At 45.0% G+C, this 24,446-nt stretch overlaps 1 protein-coding gene across 1 annotated transcript in view; it reads right to left on the reverse strand.

Moving 5' to 3' along the window:
* The window catches only part of COL6A3 (collagen type VI alpha 3 chain), a 57,822-nt gene that overhangs the window by 18,412 nt on the left and 14,964 nt on the right, over nt 1–24,446 (reverse strand). The window contains exons 5-22 of the mRNA XM_031505329.2: nt 19,885–20,487; nt 17,077–17,676; nt 15,250–15,816; nt 11,966–12,561; nt 10,216–10,858; nt 9,043–9,645; nt 8,047–8,649; nt 6,027–6,373; nt 5,463–5,541; nt 4,973–5,118; nt 3,663–3,755; nt 3,227–3,280; nt 2,253–2,324; nt 1,321–1,347; nt 1,159–1,203; nt 997–1,050; nt 769–831; nt 303–368 (exon numbers count right to left, since the gene is read on the reverse strand). Of these exons, the coding sequence (XP_031361189.2) occupies nt 303–368; nt 769–831; nt 997–1,050; nt 1,159–1,203; nt 1,321–1,347; nt 2,253–2,324; nt 3,227–3,280; nt 3,663–3,755; nt 4,973–5,118; nt 5,463–5,541; nt 6,027–6,373; nt 8,047–8,649; nt 9,043–9,645; nt 10,216–10,858; nt 11,966–12,561; nt 15,250–15,816; nt 17,077–17,676; nt 19,885–20,487 (5,261 nt within the window). The remainder of the gene's footprint in view (nt 1–302; nt 369–768; nt 832–996; nt 1,051–1,158; nt 1,204–1,320; nt 1,348–2,252; nt 2,325–3,226; nt 3,281–3,662; nt 3,756–4,972; nt 5,119–5,462; nt 5,542–6,026; nt 6,374–8,046; nt 8,650–9,042; nt 9,646–10,215; nt 10,859–11,965; nt 12,562–15,249; nt 15,817–17,076; nt 17,677–19,884; nt 20,488–24,446) is intronic.

Raw genomic sequence — 24,446 nt, forward strand, 5'->3', positions numbered from 1 at the left:
AAGGTAATTTCCAAGTACAAAGTTATTTTTAGAGGCAATATCCCAAAAACGCATTGTAAAATAATAATAATTTTTTTAAAGGTGCTTTTTAACACAAAACATCTCCTAAACTGACATCTTCCCAGAGAAAGTTTTGGTTGCAAACCAACAACATTTTCTAGTGGAAAAAAATATTCCATCTGACAAGGCACAATGAGATTAAGGAACTTGCATCTTTTTGGCAGCATCCTTTTTTCTCCCTTTCTCTGGCTCGTTCTGTTGTAAAACCCAAAAAACAACACAAGACAACAAAAAAAATTTACCATTGGTCCAATTTCACCCTTTTGTCCTCTGGGGCCCCGTTGAGTATTATCAGCTCCTGAATCTCCCTGAAAGCAACAGAGCAATGAGAAACACCTGTGTAAGTGGAGCATGAAAATCAAATCTCATAAACTGAGAGTTCTCTGCTAGAGCTGAGAACCAACTTTTCCCTTTTTTTCCCCCTTTTTGACTGAAATAGATTAAGTATTTCAGCTGTTTTCAGCCAGACACAGCTTTTCAACTGAGAAGTAATATTGAAGAAGATGAGGAAGGGGAATTTAATATGGTGAAGCAGAGATTGATGGGTTGGTATAACATGGTATCTATGTGTCACTTCTGAGTCCTTGCTCTGTCATGGGACCTGCCACTGTGAAACAGCATTTAATAAGCCAGAGCTACCCTCTCTGATGACTCCAGGATCAGTGGAAAGTGGGTGGAAAATGAAGAAGATTCCTTAGCAATATTTACCGGATCTCCACGGAGCCCACGGTCACCTCGTTCCCCTCGTTCACCCTTAACTCCCTTATCTCCCTGTGGGAAGAGATGGAGAGTTAGGAGGAGCAGCTCTTGCTTGTTGAAAACATCTCTGCCCAGCCCTCAGCCCTGAGGGGAGCACGATGGCTTTCCTCCCTCCCTTGGCTCAAATCCACCTCTACAGCATCATTTAGCCTCACTATAAAAGAGATCAAAGCCTACCCTCCTGCCAGAATATCCCTTCTCTCCAGAGGAGCCAGGCAAACCCTTGTCTCCCTAAAAGAACAGAAAAATATTTTAGAATATTTGCCACTTCCAAGGTGCTTTCTAGATACTTCACTGAAGCATCAAGTCATTAAGAGAAAAACAATTAAAATTACTGACCTCTTCTCCATCAATGCCATCCAGACCCATTTCTCCCAGTTCACCCTGTGGAAGGGAGGCAAGAAGCAAATGCTGACTGAGAGGAAGGGGGAACAAGGCGGGGGATATTGATGTGCCACACACTCACGCTCGCTGCTGTGGCATGAGGGAATAGCTCCCTACCTTCTCTCCTGGGAATCCCCGAGAACCCTAAGGAGATAGAAAAGAGTGTTATTCCACTTTTGTTCAGCTCACTGCCATAGGAAGCAGTGGAGAAAGAGGGCTGGGTTTGGTGTCAGACCCAGAGCTACAACCAGGACAGGACTTTCCCTAGTTTTTCTTATGTCAATGTTTGTCTTCAGCTGCCTCCCCAGCACTTGTGCCAAGACAAAATATGTGGGGCATGGGGGTTAATCCAGCTGATCCAATAAAATATCTCACTCCTTGCCACAACTCTTCCTTCTGACTGACTGACAAACTGACTTTTAGTTTCTCCCTGCACCCATTTTTATGTTAATCCAGACCCAGTCCTAGTGCCTTTGTCCAAGGCTGAACAGATTTTTAACAAGACTCAGTATCTCAGCTAATGGGCTTGGTTCATGCATTCCTCTTATCTCTGCCAGAGGATCATGTGGTGAGAGCAAATGGTAGGAAACATCCCCTTAATTTCACTACTTCCCATAAACATTATATGTTTCACCACCTTTTCTGGCTTGGGGTGCAGCTGCTGTCCTGGACCATTAGCTCAAGGTTCCTCAGCCATGGCTCACTTGTCTCCCTCTTCCCCAGCAGCAGAGTTCCACCCACTCACTGTCCCAGCCCTGTGCCAAGACACGCACATCCATCTCTTCCCAAATCTTTCCCCCAGAGCCAGACTACAGAAGATAGATCATCCTTGTCTGTGGGTTGAGCCTGGGTCTCTGGGCTGCCTTTTTGTTCTTCATAGCAGCACCAAAGCCAAAACAGCCTCTGAAAACCCTGGTGCCTGGCCAGGTGGACACAACCACTCAAGGGCACATGGTTGTGTGAGCTCCTGAAGCAGCAGGAATTACCCCTGGGGGACTCCCACCCGCTGAACTCTGGGTCTGCTCTGTGCAGGCTTATTCCACACCTACCTTTGTTCCTCTGTGCCCAGGGCATCCCTGGAAACCTTGTGTCCCATTCACACCCGGTGGTCCACGCTCACCCTGGTGCATAGAGGGGAAAAACAACAGTCAGGAGCTGCCTGCTAAGCCTTTTGCTGTGGTTATCTGTCACAGGAGGTAGCTTGGAGGCACAGGAGCAGCAGGTTTTGCCTGGCAACCCCACCGTCTCTTGCCCACAGCCTTCCTCACGTAGAGACCAACTGCAAGTCTTCATCATTGAGAGAGAAACATCCTTCCCAGTCCCTCAGCTGTGAAAGAGCTTTGTGAAACCACTCTTTCAAAACTAAAATGACAAGAAGAAGCTCTCAGAGTTCTGCACAGATGTCTAATCCCGTCCTGACCTTCAAGCCCCAGGAAAACATTGCCTTTGGCCCCTGCCTGCACTGTTGGAAAAGCCACAAGCACTGTCAGCCCCTTGGCCTTGGCTTCAGCCCTTGGGAGTGATGCATGGAGGGATGTTTATTCCAGGGCTGACGTGGGATTCATGCATAGTTTGGATGAAGAGTGTTAGTAAGAGTTCACGGGATTCACGTTGTCTGCCGTGTGAGGGATAGGAACATCACTCTTGGTTCCACTTTTGGACTAACTCAAATCTTTCAGCTGCAGGTGGTATGGATAACTTTGGCATAGGCTGCAGATTTGATGAAGTTGAGGATTTTATTTGCCTTAGGGAATAGCACAGAGATGGGTGACATCAAATAATGGGAGTTATTTCCCCATCATCCTTCTCCAGCTCTCAAGAAGCTCCCTACTGATTTTCTCTTGGGAGAATCTGGGACCAGCAACTCAGCATGTCAGGTGTGGGAAACTCAGAATTCTGCTGTCTCTTCTAACCCACAACCACATTCCCAGCAGAAAAAATTCGGAGTCTTTTCATTTAGTGGAAACACCTCCAAACACTTGACTATGGTGAGATCCCCATTTGAACAGGGGCAGTCACTCACCGGTCCTCCTTCATCACCAGGGTAGCCTCCGTAGCCAAGATCCCCTGTGACACCCTAGAAGATAAAAAACAAAATTGTGAATTTCCTTCATAGTTCTGTGATTGATATTCAAGATTTCCCTAGATAAGCACAAAGTAACTGCTTGGAGAGATATAATCTCCTTTTGATGTCCCTAATTTGCTTCACAGGATATTTCACCCTATCTTTCCAGACATTTATTCCTGCCCTCTTGGATGTTTTGCAGCACTGAGGCTGTGGGGAAAGGGAAGAAGAGCAGCCCTCAATTGCTCTGTATGTCCCAAGGTCAGTTCTCAAATGCGGGGAGTAAATGAAGCTGATCTCCCAATTAACATCATGCACTGCAACTACACGACCTGCACGTCACCACCAGGCACCTGTGCACAGGGACCCTTCATCCCCAGATGAAGTGACCTACCTTTGGTCCTATAGGGCCTGGCACACCTCTGTCCCCTCTCTGTCCTGAGCACTTGCAGGGGACCTTGCAGCACGTCCTCTCTGCGATATTATCCTGCAGGAAAAATGGAAAGTGAAAGCATTAGAAACCTGCCAGAGCCCCAACACCACTGATTTTGGACACCAGAGGGAAGGGTTTAAACAGAAACTGCGTGGGGTAGAATTCATTGAGTGCATGTTATAGGACACCAGTCCCCAGAGCTGTGCCTGTCACTGAAGAGAGAAATCTCATTGTCAAAGGAAAAAATTCCAGTCTGTGGAGAAGGCCACGAGAAAGTCACAGCTCACCAGCAGCCACAGGCCGAGAACAGTTTGCAAGCACACGGTAAAGGAGAAAAAAAAGGTTAAAAAGAATTATATGGACTCAGAGAAACCACAGCTTGGTTTTACATCATCCATCAGAAAGAAGAGGGGAAAAAAGTCACTTTCTTTGCCAAGTACATTGCTGGCTGCAAACGTTTCCTGCCAGCTTCGCACATTCACATTTTGGAAGGGTTTTCCTAGGCTATATTACTTGGGGAGGGGCTGAGGACCAACTCTTATCCCAAAACCCAAGGCTCACTCACAAATGGCTACACTTTGATTTGTGGGGAAGGGCCCAGCAAGGTTACCACAGGGACCAGTGGTTAAACCCAGTCTTATTAAATTTATTGGAAAAGGAGCTCAATCATGCTGGTAGCAGCTGAAAAGTTGGGAGGAACTGGACATACAGAGGTTGACAGCAAATTAACTCAACACTCAAGAGGGACTATGCATTGGGAATGAAGTAAATCTATGAAGAAGAAAGAATGGGAATGGAATGGGTTAGGTTGGAAGGGATTTAAAGGGTAACTCCTTCATTTGTAAAAGCATGTCTAAAATACAGGCAGTGCATGAGATCAGGGAAAGAAACCTCGAAAGCAACGCTTCTACAAGAGGTTTAGCACTGACCAGGCACGACAGGGCATTACTGTAAAGTTAAAAAAAAACAACAGTGTAAACACAGGCAGAGGGCGGGTTTTTGGCACTGCAGCTTTTGATGGCATCTTAGCCCATCCCATTTGACCTAAAGCCTCAGCTGGAGTAGGGTTTCTTCAGGAGTGGGAAGAGACCGTGATCTGCTCTGAACTTTGTTTGCTGTGGCATCTGTGGAAAGAGCTGACGTGAGGCAGGGAGGGGAGAGGAGCAGAGCCAAGAGGGTGTAATCCAGCCACGGCTCAACCCTGCTGGAGATCCAGCCGTGGGCTTTCCTCCAGCATTACAAGGCAGCACTGCCTGTGCCAAGATACTTACAAGCTGCTCTGCCAGCTCAAAATCCAAGTCCAGCAGATTAACTCTGAGTGGTCTGTTGTAGGTGAATCCACGGCCAAACTCCAGCTGCATCACCCTGTCAAAGTTGGTCACTCGGTCCAGCCCGACGAAGATGAGAGCATTGACTCCTGGCAGAGAAGCAGAAGGGGATGTGTGATGGGGAGAGGTGCTCTGCAGGGCCTGCACACCTCTCCCCTGTGAGAACACATGGTTATCCATATCTTTGATTGAAAGCCTTTTCAATAGAGATCAAGGATCTTCAAACAGATCCAGTGTAAGTTGCCCACATGCTTAGGTGGCAGCAGGCAGTTAAACATCACAGGAAGGCAGTGAAGAATAGCAAGTGCATGTAGAACTCACAAAATCCTTAGCCTGTACTATCAAAAGCAGATGAATTTAGGATAAATTGTGGTAAAATGGGCTATATGATAACATGGACTATAATCACTGCCTAGAAGAGCAAAAAAATTACCTTCTGAGTGTAAAGTGGACGAAGCAGCCTCCAGCTGATTTATTGGCTCATCTACACCATCAGTAAAATGGATTATGACCTGGGAGAGAAACAAATTTCCATCAGGACCCAGAATATTTCAGGTGTGAATCACAATCTATATGCAACCTGAAGTGCCTTTTTCCAGTGCTTCATCTGAGAGAGAGTGAGGGGACTTCCACACCTTTTCCAGGCCATGAAGCTCTGCATTCCTGTGCCAGGTTCCTGTACATTCCTGTTCCTGTACATCATACAGGTGTTGATAGAGCACAACACAGGAAATATCTGGAGATCAATCATTTGCAGCTAAGCAGTGACTGTGGGAACTGGCTGCAGTGATGCTCATCAATTGTCAGGACAGGACTGTGACAATGCAGTGCAGCAAACAAGTAGGGCTTAAGTGACTACATTTATGGTGAATAAATTCAATTAATTTAATTAATTTTTTAAAATTATTATGAATTTACAGTTTCTTTACCAACCTAAGGACATCAGAAGTCAGCTTTGCTGGCCAATACCAGCCCAGAGGTCTTGACCCTGACTCACCTTGGTGCTGCCAGCGGGCGAGGATCGGAATTTGCTCAGGTAGGACCTCAGTGTGTCTGCCCTGAGGTAATAGGGCCCGCGGGTCCGCATGTCCAGGAACCTCTCCAAGAGCTCGGGCTGGTACTCAGAGAAGTCCAGCCCCTCCACGGGTCCCCCCTGGGCCTGGGCCATGATGGCCACCCTGACGTTGGGTGCCTGGTTGCCAGTGCAGCTGATCTTCTGCATCTGCATTATCCTGTTCAGCACGGACTCCACTCTCGACTCCAGGCCTCGCTGGGAGCTGAAGATGTTTTGACCGGGCCCAACATCACTGACATCGAAGCCAATTATCACATCTAAGTCACAGTCTGAGAGGGGAATGAAGAAAGAGAGAAGAGCATCATGGAGCAATGCAATGATTGGTTTTCAAGTACTGGCTTTTCTAATTACTCCTTTAGTAGTTAATGAGGGCACTGCATCAAGAACTGACACCAATTGCTGCACAAGCGCCTTCTGTTTCCTTTCACCATAGCAGTGATAACCTGGGAAAACTTGTGTTTTATTAATTTACTTTTTTTAATTTTAGCACTGGGACGAGCTGCCTAAACCAAGTCCAAGAGAAACTTGCATTTTCATCAGGCAGCTAAGACTGCTTTTCTCTCTCCAGCACATGGAAACCTGTCAGTACTTGTACAGTGTGCACCTTCTGCCTGTGCTGGAAGTGACACTCAGAGAATCACAGGAAGGTGTTTGATTTCTCTTTGATATTAGCCACACTGCCTGGTTAATATCTTATCCACACTTGGGATAAGTTAATACCACCAGCAGTGGTTTGCTATTCCCAGCACTCAGTTTTTCTTAGCTGGAGCTGCTGCTCAGCTCAGGGCTGTTGTGCCTCTCTTTCCACTTCTCCAGAGGCTTAGGAGATGCCTCTGCTCAAAGTCAGAGGGCTGAGCCATGATCAGCCGTGCTGGGAGTAGGACTGACTCTAATGTAGTAAGTAAAAGCAGCTGCTGGGAGTCTGATCTGACAGCAATACCAGCTCACTTACCACAATTCCCCTGCTTGGCTTCTGAAGTAACCATGGGATTCCTTCTTACGGCAATTTTACCATAAACTACAACCACTCTGTTTTTTTCCTTATATACCTGTCATGAGACCAGGTGGGTATCCTGGATGATCTGGCAAGGGAAATTCTGGTTTTCCCCTCCATTGTCTAAAGGGGTTACAAGAGAGCTGGGACATATACTTTGGACAAGATCCTGGAGTGACAGCAGGGGGAATGGCTTCCCATTGCCAGAGGGCAGGGAAAGATGGGATATTGGGAAGAAATCCTTCCCTGAGAGGATGGGGAGGCCCTAGCAGAGGTTGCCCAGAGAAGCTGTGGCTGCCCCATGCCTGGAAGTGTTCAAGGTCAGGTTGGACGGGGCTTGAAGCAACCTGGGATAGTGGGAGGTGATTCATGGCAGGGAAGTTGTAACGAGATTATATTTGGAGTGCCCTCCTACTAAAACTATACTAGAATCCTGTGATTCTGTGATTTCCAGCATACCATGCATGCCTGAATGGACAAAAATTTTGATTATATTGTAATAGACACAGGGAGGGGAAACAAGGGGCATCACTTTTCATTTTGGCAAGAAACAAGTTGGTCTGCCAAGGTAATATTGGTAGCATGTCCCTGTGAGAAAGTCCAAAGTGGGATTTAGTCCAAAGTGGGATTTAGTCCAAAGTCTAAATGTGGTGGTCAGAGACCAATGATTTAGTGCCTAGCTGTCACATGGGAAATGAGTTCCACCACGATGGCACCTCTGTGGTGATGTCACTCCAGTCATTCACAGGCTGAAGTCCATAGACAGGCAACTCTTGTACCAAAAGTTTGCAGCCTCCATCAGACTCCTGGAGGAGAAAGGAGCCCATCCTGCACCTCAGACCATAGGCAAAGCACAACAGTAGGACAGACAAGTCCATCAAAACACATTGAACATTAAAATCCACCCCTGAGAATGACCTGGGAACATCATGAAGGGATTGTTCTTACCTCTTGTCACATCTGTTGGTGCTGGGCACAATCTCTCCTCCATGGCAGCTTCCAGTGTGACCAGGACCTGCTCATTCAGCTCCGACAGCTCCTGGGCTGTGGATGCCCTGAAACTCATGGCGTTCTCACTGGCCAGCAGGCTGACTTCCTTCAGGTCAATGTTCTTCACACCGACTGCGAACACCTTGACGCCTTTCTGCGCGATTTCCAAGGAGGCCCTTGGACCATCATCCGTAGACTTCCCACCCGTGACGATGAAGGCGATCTGGGGCACCCTCTGGTCAATCCTGCTGCCAGCCTCCTTCACAAAGTGTCTTTCCTGGATGTGCTTGATGGCCGCACCGGTGTTCGCCACTCGCCCGCCTTTGTAGATAACTTTGTTGATAGCATCTAAAATCTGAGCTTTGGTGGAGTGGTCCTTGAGGAAAAATTCATCAGTGACATCCGAGTTGTACTGGGCCAGTCCTACCTGGATAGAGTCGCCATCCCTGTAAATGGCATCCACCACAGAGTAGACAAACTGGAGAACTTCTTGGAAGTTATCTCTCCCCAGATTGATGGAGCCATCCAGCAAAAACACAATGTCAGCTTGCTTTTTACTTCCTGAAAAGATTACAAAGAAAATACAGTTGTTAGTAATTGCTTGCAGCATCTATAACATTTAAGCTGCTCAGAGCATTGTGAAGTAGGACTTTGCAAATTAAATTTCTCTCTCCTTTCTAACATTTTAATTTCATTGACTCTTGGCTGGATTTTACATCCATACAAGAAAATTTTTGTATAACACTTCATACAGCATTACTTCTGATAGGCACCCTCATCTCCTTTCAGATTTTACTATATTCTTTCCTAACTCAACAACTTCAAAGAAATTTTTTAATCAATGCAACTAAAGGTTTGGGAATCAAAAGGTGTTATTACAGCATCATTTTCACTTTATACAAATACCATCTATACTCTGTTCAGAAAAGCCTCCAGGGTGAATAGCAGGCTTACCAGGTGGGAATGGTCCAGGTGAGTCTGTTGTAGGTATTGGGAGCTCATCAAGAATGTTCTGCACCCTCTTTTCTAAGGTTGAGAGTCCCGTGAAGTCCTGCACCACAAGCACACGCCCAGGATCATTGGTAATGACCTGCAGCTGGTCCCTGTCCACATTCCTGGCTCCAACACCCAGAGGTTTGATGTTTGTGGAAGTGATCACTCTGGCAGGTCTGTCCACGTCATCCTGGGACCGGTCTCCAAGGATGACGACCAGGTGCTGGGGCACTCCATCTTCTATCCTGCTCCCCGCAGACTTGATGAAGTAGTTCTTCACCACAAAGTCAAGGGCTTTGCCAGCGTTCAGGGGGGACCCACCTCTAAGCCTCAAGCGGCGGATGGCTTCCAGGACGGCATTTTTGGACTTGTGGGTCTTCAAGTAGAACTCGGGGAAGATACTATTGCTGAACTGCACCACCCCAATCCGCACTTTGTTCGGCCCCACTTCCAGCTGCTGGACAATTCTGCTGATGAAATCCCGAATATGAGCAAGCCCATCTGCCTGAACGCTGTCAGAGCTGTCAATGAGGAACACTATGTCCTTTTCATCTCCAGAAACATCTGCGGGGAAGCGAGAAGAGAGGAAATTATTGGCGTGCCAAGCCTTTGCTTAAGCTTTGCTGGAGGATTTCTGTGTGATCTGCTGTCATGTGAGGTAGAACCATGTGGCATATTTTGGCCAACTTTCAACATGGTTCTTCAGGGAACCGTTCCAAAAGGGCCTGTGTGCAAGTGGGAATGTGTATCTGCCTGTTGTTTGAAGCATGTATTACTCAGAGTTTCATTCATCAATACTCTTCCCTGGATTTGTCAATGTTTCCAGCTTTATTTTGCCCCAGATGTATGCCTGTTTCCTAGAGGGCTCCTCAGTAGGACTAGGCAATTGTATACATTGTGTATTTGAATTGAAATTGACCCAAATAGGTGCCATGTTTAGGTACTTGACTTGAAAATCATAGGTTATAATGTATTTAGGTACTTGGGTAGAATTGCCATCTGTCTAAAGCTTTCCTTCTAAAATTGTATATGTGCTATGACTTTGTTTTTAACTAACGAAAATCTTGACTTAAAGAGAAGGTCTTTTGGGCAACATTTGTTTGAGTAGCAGCCCAGAGAGAGCCAGTGCCTTACCTACGGGGGGTTGCACATCTCCCAGCAGCCGCCTGATTTGGTCCACAGTCAGGGTTTCAATTGGAGTCAGCAGCTTCTGCTCGAGGCTGGGCAGTTCCTGGAAGCTGGAAACTTGGAATATGTATTCAGGACTAAGGGAAATCTGTATCATCTCTTCAGTATCCACGTTCTTTGCTATCATCATAGGTGCCACCCCCACTTGCTTGACTTGGAGGGATGGATACTCAAAGTCATCATCGGACTTGCGGGAGGAGAGGATGATCAAGAACTGCGGGACGCCCTCCTCTATGCGGCTCCCGGAGGGTCGGGTGAAGATGGTCTTGGCCACAAACTCCAGGGCCTCCCCCACATTCACCTGCTGGCCACCTTTGGACCGCAGCTGCCTCACGGCGTTCTGCACCTCATCCTTGGTGGAGTGGGTGTTGAGCAGGAACTCCACGTGGGGATGATCGCTGAACTGGACCACCGAAATCCTGGTGGTGTCGATGCCCACGTCCAGGTTGTTCACGATCCTCCCGATGAGGTCGCGGACGAGGTAGAACTCCTGGGCGGCGTAGCGGGAGCCGTCAACCAGGAACACGACGTCCCTCTTCACACCCGCTGCAGGAGAGAAGGCATTGGTCAGAAGAAGCACCAGGAATTGCTTATGGAGAGCAACTAAGCTCATCATCTACACCACTGACCCATGCCTCTGGCCATGGGGACAGTACTCCTTGTCTCCCTGCCTGGGATAACTCCTGGAAGCCCCAGCAGGAAGCTCTGGGTTCAACCCAGAGACACAACCAGTCTGCTAGGTACATCCCAGAGGGTGCAAAACCAGCAAATTCTAGAGCAAAGGAAGCAAGAGGGACCAACGGGACAACTGGAACAGCAATTCATTGTGAGATCTCCACCTGAGAAAATGTAGCTTGGTGGTAGTTCTTACTCAGGGCAGGTTGCTTTACATTCAGAACCACCCCTCTTTCTTTGGCTTTACCCTCTAGGAAAGATTCTATCCTATTATTCTCTCACCTTCTGTCTTTCCAAGGATGATTTTTTAATTCCTAATAAAGTGTTTTCTGCAGTGGTAATTCAGATAATTCAGAGCCTGAATTATCGCAGAATATCACACTGATAAATGGAGATGGAGGAAAGCAGTCTAGCTGAGAAGGGAATGAACAGAGTAGGACGGTGAATTTCTAAGGAGCTGATATGGGCTGGATACTCTTCATCCCAGGCATATGCTGGCTGGATTTCATTCCAAGAGGGACCAGAAATGTAAGATCTGATCCTTCTCCTGATGCCCGCTTCCAATTTCCCTTTCCTCAGTGAATGAGGGAGGCAAAAGTAGGAAAAATCAGCATGTCTTATTTAGCAAAAAGCTGACCTTGATTTATAGTAGTGTGAAGGTGTCCCTGTAGCATCTAAATGACACAATTTCCATTCCAGAAGGAACAGCATGGACTTAAAATCCATCCACTTAAAATAAGATTAAGGCAATAGCATTCACTTTGTGCGTCTTCCATGTGGGCATACAGGATGGACCACCTCGAGGGACTGGGCTTAAAGGTGGCTCAGTTTAATTGCACAGCTCCTGCCAACCCTGAGTGCACCAACAGGGGGACCATGACAAACTTGGAATCTTAGCCATGACCATCTTTGCTTTTCTCAGTTTGTGTTGCAGCCATGATGTTACTAAACATCATATTTTGCCACTGGCTCTCAATGCAGACACAAACATCTTCTCACCTGGGCTGGGTGATGTAAAAACCAGGTCAGGGGCAAGTGATTCTATCTCTTGCTTGGTCAGCCGGATGACTCTGTTGGAGACGACCTGCTGCACTGAGTCCAGCTGGCTGAAGTCAGGCACAGAGATAGCAAAATCTGGGAGGAAGGAAATGGTCTGCAGCTCTGTGAGGTCAGCGTTTCCAATCCCAATGCCAAAGGGTACTGTGCCACTCGTTTTCAGGACCACTGAGGGCCTCCTGACATCATCCTGGGATCGGTCAGCAGTCAGCAGGATCAGGAACTGCGGGACGCCCTCCGCTATCCTGCTGCCGCTTGACACCGTGAACACGTTCTTGATGAGATAGTCGAGGGCTGCCCCCGTGTTCAGAGGAGACCCTCCCATGAGCTTCAGCTGCTGGATGGCGCTGACGAGATCTGCTTTGTCCTCGTGGGTGTCCAGCAAGAACTCGGGCTGTATGGTGTTGCTGTACTGTGCGACAGCCACGCGCACCTTGTCGCGGCCAATGTCCAGGCTCTCGACAACTCTTTGGACAAACGTCTTCAGGAGAGGGAAACCTCTTCTGACACCATCCGAGCCATCGATCAGAAACACCACATCCTTCTTCTCACCTTTCTCAACTATTGTTTGAGACAAGTAAGGGAAGTGGGGGGAGGGAAAGTGAGATTCTCTTTTGCAGTGGTTAATATTCTCCTCATACATTGAACTTGAACTGAAGGAGAACAAAGCTCAGGGAGGGGAAGGCAAGGTGTCAAGAAAAGTGGTTCAGTTCCTTTGCCACTGGACACAATCCCTTCTGAGGGGGCAGATGGGTGGAAGCTGGTGGAAAATGGAATGCAGTGCACCCACCAAGTCATAGAATCATAGACCCATAGGAAATAGGGTGCCAAGGGACTTCTGGGTGCCATCTGCTACCTGAGGATGGGAGAAGCCAACAGCTCCCAAGGGGCATGGGAAGGTGGCATGTGGCTTTGCAGTGTGCAACAGGAGCCTGGGATCTTTTGTTCCCAAGAAACAATGAGTTTCTGGATGAAATGGCATACAGGGAGTGCTCACAGGGAGATGGTGAAGAGAGGGAGAGAAAAGCTTTTCTGGTGCATTACTGAACTTAGAAATAAATAGTTCTGAAAATAAATTAAGAAATTGCTGTAGAGGTCATCCAGCTAAAAATGCTGAAATGCTCTTCTAAAATTCTAGATACTGGTCGTTTTTTTTCTTTACTATCTTCAGGAAGAAAAAAACATGCTAATTGTGACCAAACTATTCTTCCCCCAAAAAAAGTCAGACAAAAACCACAAAGAAACAAACAAATCTCAAAATCAAGAACATGAAGTGTCAAAAATCAGAGAACTTTGACCTGTTATGCTATTGACCAACAGAATTGCAAAGCTTTGGCTGGGCCAAGCAGAAAACATCACTGGCTCTCAAACACAGCAACTGCTGGATGACATCCCAAACACTACTGTGGCTTGTTTAGAGCAAGGTTGAGTGGGACAAGCAAGAGCATGATCTGCCCCTCTGAAGAAAATATTAATTATCTACTTAAGAATGCTTAGCTGTATAAAGAGGGCAGTTGAATTCTTAATCCAGATTTCAGATCAAAATGATTTCTTAAGAGGATTGTTGGAAACCTGGTGGGTTAATGCATAGGAGAGGAATATTGATATAGGTGGGAAGAGGGAGCAGACATTGCCTGGTGTATCCCAGTTTCATATACTTCCTCTAAAGTTCAGGAACAATGGAAAAGTCCTATTAAAAATCCCTGTGTAGCAGACAAAGAAGAAAAAAATATGGTTGCTCCTATAGAATGGATGTCTTTTAGCCAAGAATACTAGGGAAACTGGGTGGATGCTGCTGTTCCTGTGCAAATAGCACAATTATTAATAGTCCTTGGTGATCAAAGGAATTCCAAATGGTCTGGACAAGACAGAAATGGTTTTAAAAGGGAGGATAGAATTCAAGAGCACTGCTTGCACAAATCTTCGTTGAGACAGAAACTGCACAAGTATGGCAAGAGTCATGAATCTGCATGGAAAGATAGGGTAAGAGATGACCGGGGATGTCGTTGTGCTCATTTGGAGCAGGCTGATGCTGGGGAGGCAAGGGTGAAAAGGTAGAAGAAAACCTACAAGACTTACAAGGAAGGATTGAATGAGCTGGGTACACAGCTGGTGACATGAGGATTGAGACAAGACCTACGTGTCAAGCCTAAAGTAGACAAAAGGGCTGCAGAAAAATCTAAAATATTTTCGTCTATCTAAAGTAGATAAAAGATGAAAATTTGGGAGCAAGCTGACATCTGTGTCCTGCTCAGATTGAAGGAAATGCAGAACACTTAAACTATGACTAGGGAGACAGAAGAGTGACATGAAAGGAAGGTGTTGTCTGATAAAAGCAACTGCACCAATTGGCTATGGAATCTGGGAAGTCTCCCACAAGGTTTCCAGAACAGAATAGATCAATGTCATCTAGTTCTGGGCAAAAAGATCCTGCAGGGGACAAGGGTGTGTAGCAGATGGCACCCTAAGATTCCTTCCAGGCCTATTTCATGTTTCTATGGTTCTAAGTCCATCTATCCCTTTATGGAGAGAAGAGATGGATCTTACTTTTCCTTGTTTCCACCTCCTTTTGGGAGACAAGCCAATGCTCCAATTAGGGCTGCCTCAGGAAATCACACATCTGGACATGCATAATTTCCAGTGCTGTGGTGTAAATTTGTTCCTGTGGCCACGTAATTCTTTTAAAGACCTTTTAAAAATTATTCTTCAATTAATCCATTTCATCTACTGTGCTTGAATGGTAACTGAGTCAAGAGCATCTGATTTATTGGTGTGTATGTAGAACATGGAGAAACTGCCATCATATCCTGGAAGAGATAACAGAGCAAGAGTGAATCCAGTGTGCTGGAATCCACTCCTCCAGAAGAGGGAAGATGGAAATAGAACTTGAGACAAGCCAGTATTTGCTTCTTTTAGCCTATGCCCAGCATTGCACATCAATTAATGCAACATCTCTGGGGCAACAATGTCCTGTTATTTCAGGTTTGTCCCATATTTTACACACTGGAAACAGCACCAGCTGCAGCTCTTGCTGCTGAACAAAGGCATTTTCCTCATTTATCATCAGAATTTGGTTTGGCACTTAATGCTTAGCCAGATGAGAGTGTGAGCAGAGGAAACTCCAAGTACAACAGCAGTTTCTACACAATTGTTTTAAACATCAGCAGACCCAGATGCTCCAGTTACCAATTGAGTGGGGCATGTAAGTCATGTCTTTCAGCCTCTTGGAAACCCCGAGGCTCCCTGTACCTGCTGGTTGAAGCTGGACTGTTCTCAACAGGTTGACTATGTGTGGCTGAAGCTCTGAAATCCGTTGGAGGGATTCGACGTTCAGAAGGAATTGCGGGGCGTAAACAATCCTTTCCAGCTCTACGGGGTCAGCATTTCTGGCTTTGATACCAAAGGTTACAACTCCAGTGTGCTTCAGAACATCTGATGGCTCCTCCACATCATCAGTTGATCTCCCAGCAACAAGGAGGACCAAAAACTGGGGAACCCCTTCTTCAATCCTGCTTCCAGCTTCCTTCACAAACAGTCTTCTTATAGCCTCATCAAGTGCAGCTCCAATGTTCAGCTGCTTCCCAGTTTTAATCTTCATCCTTTTCACTTTGACAAGCATATCTTGCTTGGATGAGTATTCATTAAAGTCAAATTCGACTTGGATGGTGTCGCTGAACTGAGCTACAGCGACTCGTGTGGCATCGGAACCCACGTTCAGGTCAGAAATGACTTTGTGTACAAAATCCCGGACGGCAGGAAAGCTGCCCAAGAGGTTGGCTGAGCCATCAATCAGGAATAAAACATCTTTCTTGCTTTCTAGAATAAATTCACAAATGAAAAGAGGGGAGGAAAAAAGAAAGTAAAGCATTTTTCTTCTCGTATGTCATCCTAGAAAATTGTCTGCAAGTTAGCTGGGTTTCAATCCTTCAATATTCTCATTTACCAAAGTATTCAAAGTCTTCAGAACTATACAGCATCTGAGGAAGAAGGGGAAGCAAGGACATGTCTATCCTAAGACTCAATAAATTTGTGCACCAGATGAAAATATCACATACTGTATCACACCAGATCACATCATTAATTGGCTGGTTCAGTCATGTTTTAGGTCTAGCAATATGTTGACAATACAGACAAGGAATAAAGCAGAAGTGAGGGTTGGTTGGGTTTTTTTTCCTATTTAAAGGCTCAGTAGACAACAAACAGACAGTTCATGCACATGTACACAAAGCATTTTCTGGATCTTCTCCCACTTGCATCACGAAGAGCATCTAAATCCATAAAGCCTTTCACCTGTTTCAATTTGATGCCCTTTCAATCTCATTGAATACCCAAGGCAAACCCAAGCCTCCTGTACCTTCATATTAATCTTAAATCGTATCCTTTCAATGACTAACTCATCCCAGTTGTTCCTATGTCTTCCTGGGCACATAGCCACAATAATATAATTAATGAGAAAATACCTGTTTAAAGACGGTTAAACTTGCCAAAAGTCTTTGGGTTTAATATTGTAGGATAACTGAATTTCTGGAGTCAAATCCAGCCTCTGTGACAGCCTGATGACACCACTTTGACCAAGAGGTTCTGGGGATGGATTTGACCACCTGTTCCTGGCTAGACCTCTGCTTCTGTGTGCTCTTTGGCATGACTTTAATCTTTCCACGCCACTTCTTGTGGTCAAAATCTCATACTCCCATTGCCTGATTTACTGCACAAGATGCAGTTACAGGTTGTGGCCCTATTATGGGAACAGCAAGGGAACACCAGAGTCAGTGAGTGGTGGGCACAGACTCACTCAGATCCTCCTGTGGTCCTGACCTACCAAAAGACTTAAAACTTTGCTTTTAAGGTGTGGTAGCAATGACTTGAACAAAATTCATACAGTGTCAAGCCATGTATTCATAGAATCATAGAATGGTTTGGTTTGGAAGGGACCTTAAAGATCATCAAGTTAAGCACAGCCATAACCACTTAGATGACTCAGGGCTTGGACATGTGTCAAGGCATACAGTGGAAACAAGAAATTTACTTAAACAAGATTAACTTCATGCAGTCAACATGCAGGAAGGTAGGTATTACCTGTTGGGGCGAGTGGAACCTCTTCCACACCTCCACTAACATATGTTGTTATAGGCTTATTTAACTCCTGTGGTAAAGCTGCCAGAGCACTGAAATCATCCATAAAATACACCATTCTTGGATTAAAGGCAATCTTTTCAAGTTCTGCCTTATCCGCATTCCTAATGCCAACAGCAAAGGTCAGCACTCCAGCCCGAGCTAATTCATTGGAAACTTGGAGGAAGGGATCGGCAGAGCTCCCTGCCGTCACCAGGACTAGGACCTGGGGCACTTGTTCATTTATTCTGCTCCCACCAGCCTCCGTGAAGTGATTTGAGAGCACAAAGTTCAGTGCGGAGCCAGTGTTCAGCACCGACCCCCCCTTGGGCCTCAGCTGCCCCAAGCGCTGGATTATGTCAGATTTGGTTTGGTAGGAGTACAGGGAGAACTCAGTTTTGGGAGTGTCGCTAAATTGCACTAAGCCAACTCGCATTTTGTCACTGCTGACATCAAGGTAGTTAACTAGGGTGGCAACAAAGTCCCGCACAAAGGGGAAGTTGGCATTTCCGACGTTGAGTGATCCATCCAAAAGAAAGATGATATCCCTTTTGGTTACTTGAACTGCAGTAGAGCACAGAAAACAACATGAGACATCACAGAAAACAAAAAATGGAAACTTTTTTTATCATGTGTGCATGCAGCATATGCTGTACACACATGTGAATCATGTTAGTTGGGGAGAGAGAGAGAGGAGCAAGGGTGTGATCAGCACAGAAGTAACAAGGACCTTGCTGGAAATTACTGAATTGGGCAGGGAAGGATTAGCAACTCTTTTAAATGTCAGGCTCAACAGCTACCTGAGGATACTGCTCTGTACTTTACTGTCTTTTGTTATAGACATCCATTTTGTGGGCTGTCGAAGGGGGAGAAGTTTCCCACTTTTGGCAGCTCTTACTTCCTTTTTTAAGGTTAAATCCTTCCTGGGCTATCTCCAAGATCCAGGACATAGGTGTACACCCCAAGACACCACAGAACCATCACCCTGTGCTCTTTTTTTGCTCTAAACATGTCCAGATCACACATCAAAATGCCAGGCTTTTAAACAGAATCTTGGAGAACTGATGATATCCAAGACATCCCCCTAGATGCCTTCCTCCAAATGAGTTATTCCAGGATATATTTATGCCCACTGCTAATTCTGCCCATTATATTTCTGTTTAAATAATTTCTGGCTAGATTAATCCATTTTCTAGCTTGCCTTGTCCCTGTAAGCTTGCTGTCCTGTATATAAAATATATAAATACTGAGCTATTCAGAACGAAAAGGAAATAAAGGGCTCTTCGGAATACAAGGACTGCTCTCAGATTTTACAGATTGTCTTGGCTTTTTGTATTTTAAATTTTTTCCAGAAAAGTGCCACTGAAGGCCCAGGGTGAGACAATAGCCGGTTAAAATGCAACTGCCCAGTGTCAAAATCAGTTTTGTTGCTATCAATAATAATTTACAGGGGCAGAATATGGTCCCTTACTTATTGTGTGTGTGAATAGCTGTGAGCACAAAAAAAGGACTGGAAAAATAGAGAAGCTGCATGAATGATCTTTAAAGAATGAGAAAACACAGGAACATTTTTAATTTACATTGAAAAATAAGAACATCAGCTTTGGTGTATAGCCATGCAAAACTGTATTAGCTGGAAACACATTCTGAAACAAAGCTTATTAAATGATAAGTCCTGTGATATTTATCTTCATTAAGGACAAGTATTGGCAAACTGATTTCAAAATGCCTTCTTTTCATGTAAATCAGAAACATGCCTTAATTCTTTCAGGATTCTTTCCAAACATTCTGTTTCTTTTCCATTGTGGTTTATAATTGTAAATTACGTGAGAAACTAGAAAAAATATGAACACAATTCAACAGCTACTTAAGCCAGTGGGAGCCTCACTATTGATCTTACTGGGAGCTGGAAGAAATCCTGATTTTCTAATGTTCATATTCCATGAGACAGAAAGGTTCAAATATGATCTAGTGCAACATGGATTTCATCTCAAGCATCTCTATTGTGAAGAAATCCTGAGAAATTTGGTATAAAATTTCTATGCACCTAGAACTTTCTTGAAAAATTTCTATGCACCTAGAACTTCCTCAAAAGCCATGACCCTATCAGTTGGTTTCTTCCAAAGTCTACTTATGTCAATGGCAAGGACAACTAAAAAGACTCCACTGGCTTCATAGAGCTTTGGATAATCTTCCAAACAGATTAAATGAAAATACTGAAATATCCTTGCATACCTCTTAGGGTTCGAGCTGAGCAAATCCTAAGAAAATGAAGTATGTTGTTAAAGGGTGAGTTTCCATCCAACAATGTCAGCTCTGAACATCTCCACAAACAAACTGGCTTATGTTCTTTACACTCCAAAGAAACCTCTACTCTCCTGAACAAACACCCACTATGGATGATTCCCAGACTGAGGAAGAGACTTTAACAATCACAGGTGTCCCATTCATAGGCTACACGCACCCTAAGAAGAGCAAAATAAATCCTCCACTGAACAATTTGGGTACCTAACTAGTAAAGCACATCTTTAACATCCAGCCCTTTAAACGTTGGTGGCAAAATCAGAATGGGACAAAAATCTCCAGGAAGGAACCATAAATCTGTAACAACAAGCACACTACCAAGTTCACTGACCTGTTCATGCACTCACATTTAACCATGCTGGAACATGCATTTGGTATGGTTTTCCCCATTATCTTTACATGTCATAGAATAAGAATTGGCAAACTTATAAACCACACTTCCTGAATTAGAAAAAGGCCTCTAATTACCTGAGGGTGGCTCTGGGACAATCAGTCCTCCAGAGAGTGTCCGGATAGGTGACAGCACTTCAGGAAGAATGGCTTGCATGAACTGAAGGCGGAAGTCGTTCGGGTTAAACACAAAATCTCGTTCATGAGCAATTTCTTGAAGCTCTGCCAGGTCAGCGTTTCTTGACCCAACGGCAAGGGTCACTATCCTGTTCCTCTTCATCTCTGCTGCAGCTTGGCCAACAGCATCCCTGGACTTACCCCCAGTGATGAGCACCAGCATGGGGAGCACACCTTCCTCCATCCTGCACCCGGCAGCACTGGTAAAGAAGTTGTCCCTCACAAAGTCCAGTGCTGAGCCAGTGTTGAGTGTCGTGCCACCCATGAGCTTCATCTTCCTCACATTAGCCATCACATCCTTCCTGGTCTGGTGGGTGTTAAAATAAAATTCTGGCTTCACAGTGTCCGCATACTGTGCCACCGCCACTTGGATCAGGTCGGGTCCAACCTCCAGCCTTTGGACAATTTTGGCAACGAAATCACGAATTGCATTAAAGGGGGCAGCCCCCAAAGCAGTTGAGCCATCTATCAGGAAGACTATATCCTTCTTGTTCACTTCAATAACTGCAAGTAACACATGAACATCATGTTAGCCTTCAAAACACTCTGCATCAATTCTGTGCCAATAGCTCAGCAATGTTCAGGATTTCTTGTTTGCTTGGAGTACTGTTACTCTAAACACCTTTAAAAAGGTCTTGCTTTCCAAACAGAATTATTATATTAGGCTCTAGCAGAGGACTAATAGAAAATCTGACTGTTTCCCCTTTCTAAAACACCAAAGAGTTGAAGAGTTGCAAAAACTGTGACTTTTTACACACTTGGATATTAAAATACATGGACATGTCAAAGCAAGAATGAAAGGCAGTAAGGAGAAATCTTGGCACTGAGGGCACATGAGATAAAATAAGCAGGTGATGCTCCTTCCATCTGCAGAGTAACCACCTGAATGGTGGTGGTTTGGTATGAGAAGTATTAGGTTCCTGAGAGCAATGACACAAGGAAAGAACAGTCTCTACCTACTCAACATACCTGGATTTTGGGTCTTTGCATCCTAAATCTTATTCCTTATGTAACAAAAACAAGTTATGGTTTTTCTCAGCACAGCTGGCCCATTCATGGATGAGCTGGATTATGTTCTGGTGGCCATGTCTTTAACAGACAGGTTCCCTGGCTTGTAACTTCTGAAACTTTGGTATCGATGATGGCACAGGACATGGAAAGAGCACAATTAGCTTTACAGTGCCCTGGCTAAGTTTGAAGCAAGATAGTCAGGGAGGAAAAAAACCCTGTTTTGTGGCATTGGAACCAAAGCATGATGGTTCCATCATCATGATATTTAATACAGCAAATGCATTTTTTTAAAAGGTGGATATTAACAAGACCAATATGATTGTGATAACAGCATTATACATGATTATCATGATGCCTAACCTTAATACCATCTTTTAGAGAAATCCTCTCACATCATCACCTCCCTGATTTCATGCCATTGACGTGAGAAAGGAAACTTTGTGCTGCTTCCAAGTTATGCTGGAGCACTATGAATCATTGTGTTACGTTGGACTTGGGGTATCCTTAAATCACCCACCCACCTAAGAGCTCCAGAGATGGGTTCAGGATTCAAGGAGGCAGGTCCATCACCTCCCAGGCTCACTGCCATACCCAGTGCACAGCCTGCTCCCACGGGGATCTCATATTCCCCAGGGCAAGTGGTAGCAAATGCTGCCTTTCCCTGCCTGGATGGAGAAGAGCAGCCCCCATCCCATCAGGGCTCCTCTACATGGAGGCTGTTTACTTTGGATTTCAACAAAGAACAAAACTCTGGCTGCAGTCCTCCTTGGCCAGACACCAGCTGGCCATGGATAGCGGTGCTCCCAAAGGCTGGGTGCCGTCAGGTTTCTCACTATGGGTGAGTGCCATGAGACTGGGCTGCCCCAAGGGGTCACTTGGAGCTGGGGATGACATTTGTGATTCAGCTCTGACAAAAGATCCTGAAAGACCTGCTTGCCTTGCAGAACCTTTGCAAATGCCTCTAATGGAGTCGTGCTAGAAATAGTGTCACTAAGGACCAAACGTAAAAAAAATGGAAGGTTAAAATTGCCTGCCATGGTGCTGTCAGGCATAAAATGATGAGGACATGCACAAAGCAAACATGGTGGTGCCTTCCTCAAGCCACACCCTCAAGTGAGCTGACAGTGGTCTGCAATTGGCTGCCCATGCTGTCAGAACAGAGCTACGCAAAAAGCAGCGAGGGTTTGTGTAAATTATTCCTTTCCCAGAGCCATGATTTCCAGCATTCATCCCTCCAGCCAGGCTTTTTGTCCTCCTCTGTTACTCCAAGGAGGAGAGGGCTGAAAACAGGAAACTTTCCAAATGGATAGCAAGGGCTGACATTGCTGCTTTGTATGACCCAGGAGAAATGTCCAAAGCACATCCTCAGCTTGTCAGCAGCTAGAAACCCAAAAGTGGAGAGCCTGGAAACTTTTGACTTTTGGGGAAAACATCAAAGGGGCTTTGGAAAGATAAGAGAGGCTGGGAAGGAAGAGTTCCCTCCACTTCTCATTCCTTTTGCAGCTCTCAAATCCTGCAGTATTTTTTGTCAGAGGAATGCAAGAACCAAACCCAAAACACACAGGAAGAAACAACCCACGATTATGGTTTGCATGGACAACAATTAATGCAAAAGCCTTTAAGCTAGGCTGTGCACATCTCATAGGGTTTAATTCAAAGCCCTCTAAAGGTGATGGCAATTCTCCCAAGAACTTCAAAGGATTTGGGGTCAAAGCGTTATATCTTTAACTCTCAAAGTTGGGAATGTTGGAGGGTGTCAGCGCTGAACCCAGCCCTGCACAGTTCCATCCTCTTTGCCATGTCAGCTGTCTGGTGAAGCACCTCAGCTAACTTCATCATCCAGGCTCCCCCAGTGGGTGAAGGAGCAGAAAGCCACTTTGGAGTTCCCCTTCAGCCCAGGATGAACAGCTGGCAAGCTAAAGTGAAGCGAGATGACTTCAGCATTTCACAGGAGCACTTGGCACCACAGAGGGTTTGGCATCCCTTTTGGGCTGCAGCATCTCCCAAACTGCTTTACACTGCAGCCTTCCAAGTTGTTGATGTCAATCAAGCAAACCGGTCAAAATTGATTTCCATGGGTTCCAGGGGAAGGAAATTCCCTAAAGATCCTTTGAAAATAATCCACTTCTCCATTTAACCCATGCATCTGTATGTAACTGTACAGGCTGACGTAGCACCTTCCACAAACAAGCTGAGAAATATGCAAGTGCAGATGAAACAAAATGTACCAAAATATTTTAAGCTTGCCATTCAAACTGTTAAAAAACAGACAGGAGGAAATAGAGATTTTCCACTGAGTTGCACGGATCCCAGCATACACATTTTAGCTACACATGCTGACTTCATATTATTTGGCTAAATACGGTTTTTGTAGGGTGCTACAAGAAAAAGTTTTCCATGTTCTTTCCTGGAATAATCAAGGCAAGGTCATAAAATGATCTTTAAGGCAAATTCCTCCCTTTGATTTGAGCCACAGGATAGCAATCATGTTTAGGCATGGATCAGCAAAGACATCTGGAATGCAGTTTTATATTTCAACATACGCCATGAGGAACAGGATGTACAGAACTCCAGACTGACAACAGGATCCCAAAAGTGCTGTTTGCATTAAGCATCCTTTTAACTAAGTGCAGCAGCTCCAGGTTGGTCCCTTCCATTGGCCTCTGCAATATGTCATATTGTGTCTTTTGTAAATCCCTTATTTGCCCCATAAATCCAGATATTCATTTTCCGACCATGCCTGAGCTGATGTTAGCCCAGAAATAATGTCAGTGGGACTTATATGGGTGACAAAGTAACCAAAGTGGAATATTAACACACCTGCATTTTTAATTCCAGTGGCCTTGTGGAAAGCTGCAATCTTTCTCAGCTGATACATCAAAAGTAGGGATTTCACTTCAGAAGAGCTAAGGGCTGTTCAGTTTTTAAGTTCAACAACACAGGAATGTCACCCTTTTACCAAGGGCAGCCCAGAGCTTCGGTGAGTTGTGGAATTTTACTGTTTTAGCAAGCAGATAATTTCAACTCTGGTGCATAGGGATCCATTTAGCATTCCTGTTACCTTCCTCAGCCACATTTTATGGTCACGACACTTCCAACTGACATATAATGTAAGCTTACATGGCATAAATATTTTTACAACTGGCAGTGCTGCAGTGTTTACTCCCAGGGTGCTTAGATACTCGATAAGGATTATATGAGTTTTTTTTATTATACTCTTTTTTTTTTTTTAATTCTGCTCCTGTCTTTTAGAACACCCCACATGTCATGCCAGTTATTGCAACAAGACCTCATAGTTTTTGAGAGATAACCTACTGGGCCAATGAGTTTCTGCACAGAAACATCACTTCTCCATAACGAGACCAGAGAGATTAATTGAAAAAAAAATTAATTAAAAAAAATTAAAAAGTTAAAAATTAAAATAAATACTTAAAGCTTTAAATATGCTCATA

This window comes from Lonchura striata, chromosome 8, assembly GCF_046129695.1.
Source record: "Lonchura striata isolate bLonStr1 chromosome 8, bLonStr1.mat, whole genome shotgun sequence".
Lineage (NCBI taxonomy): Eukaryota > Metazoa > Chordata > Aves > Passeriformes > Estrildidae > Lonchura > Lonchura striata.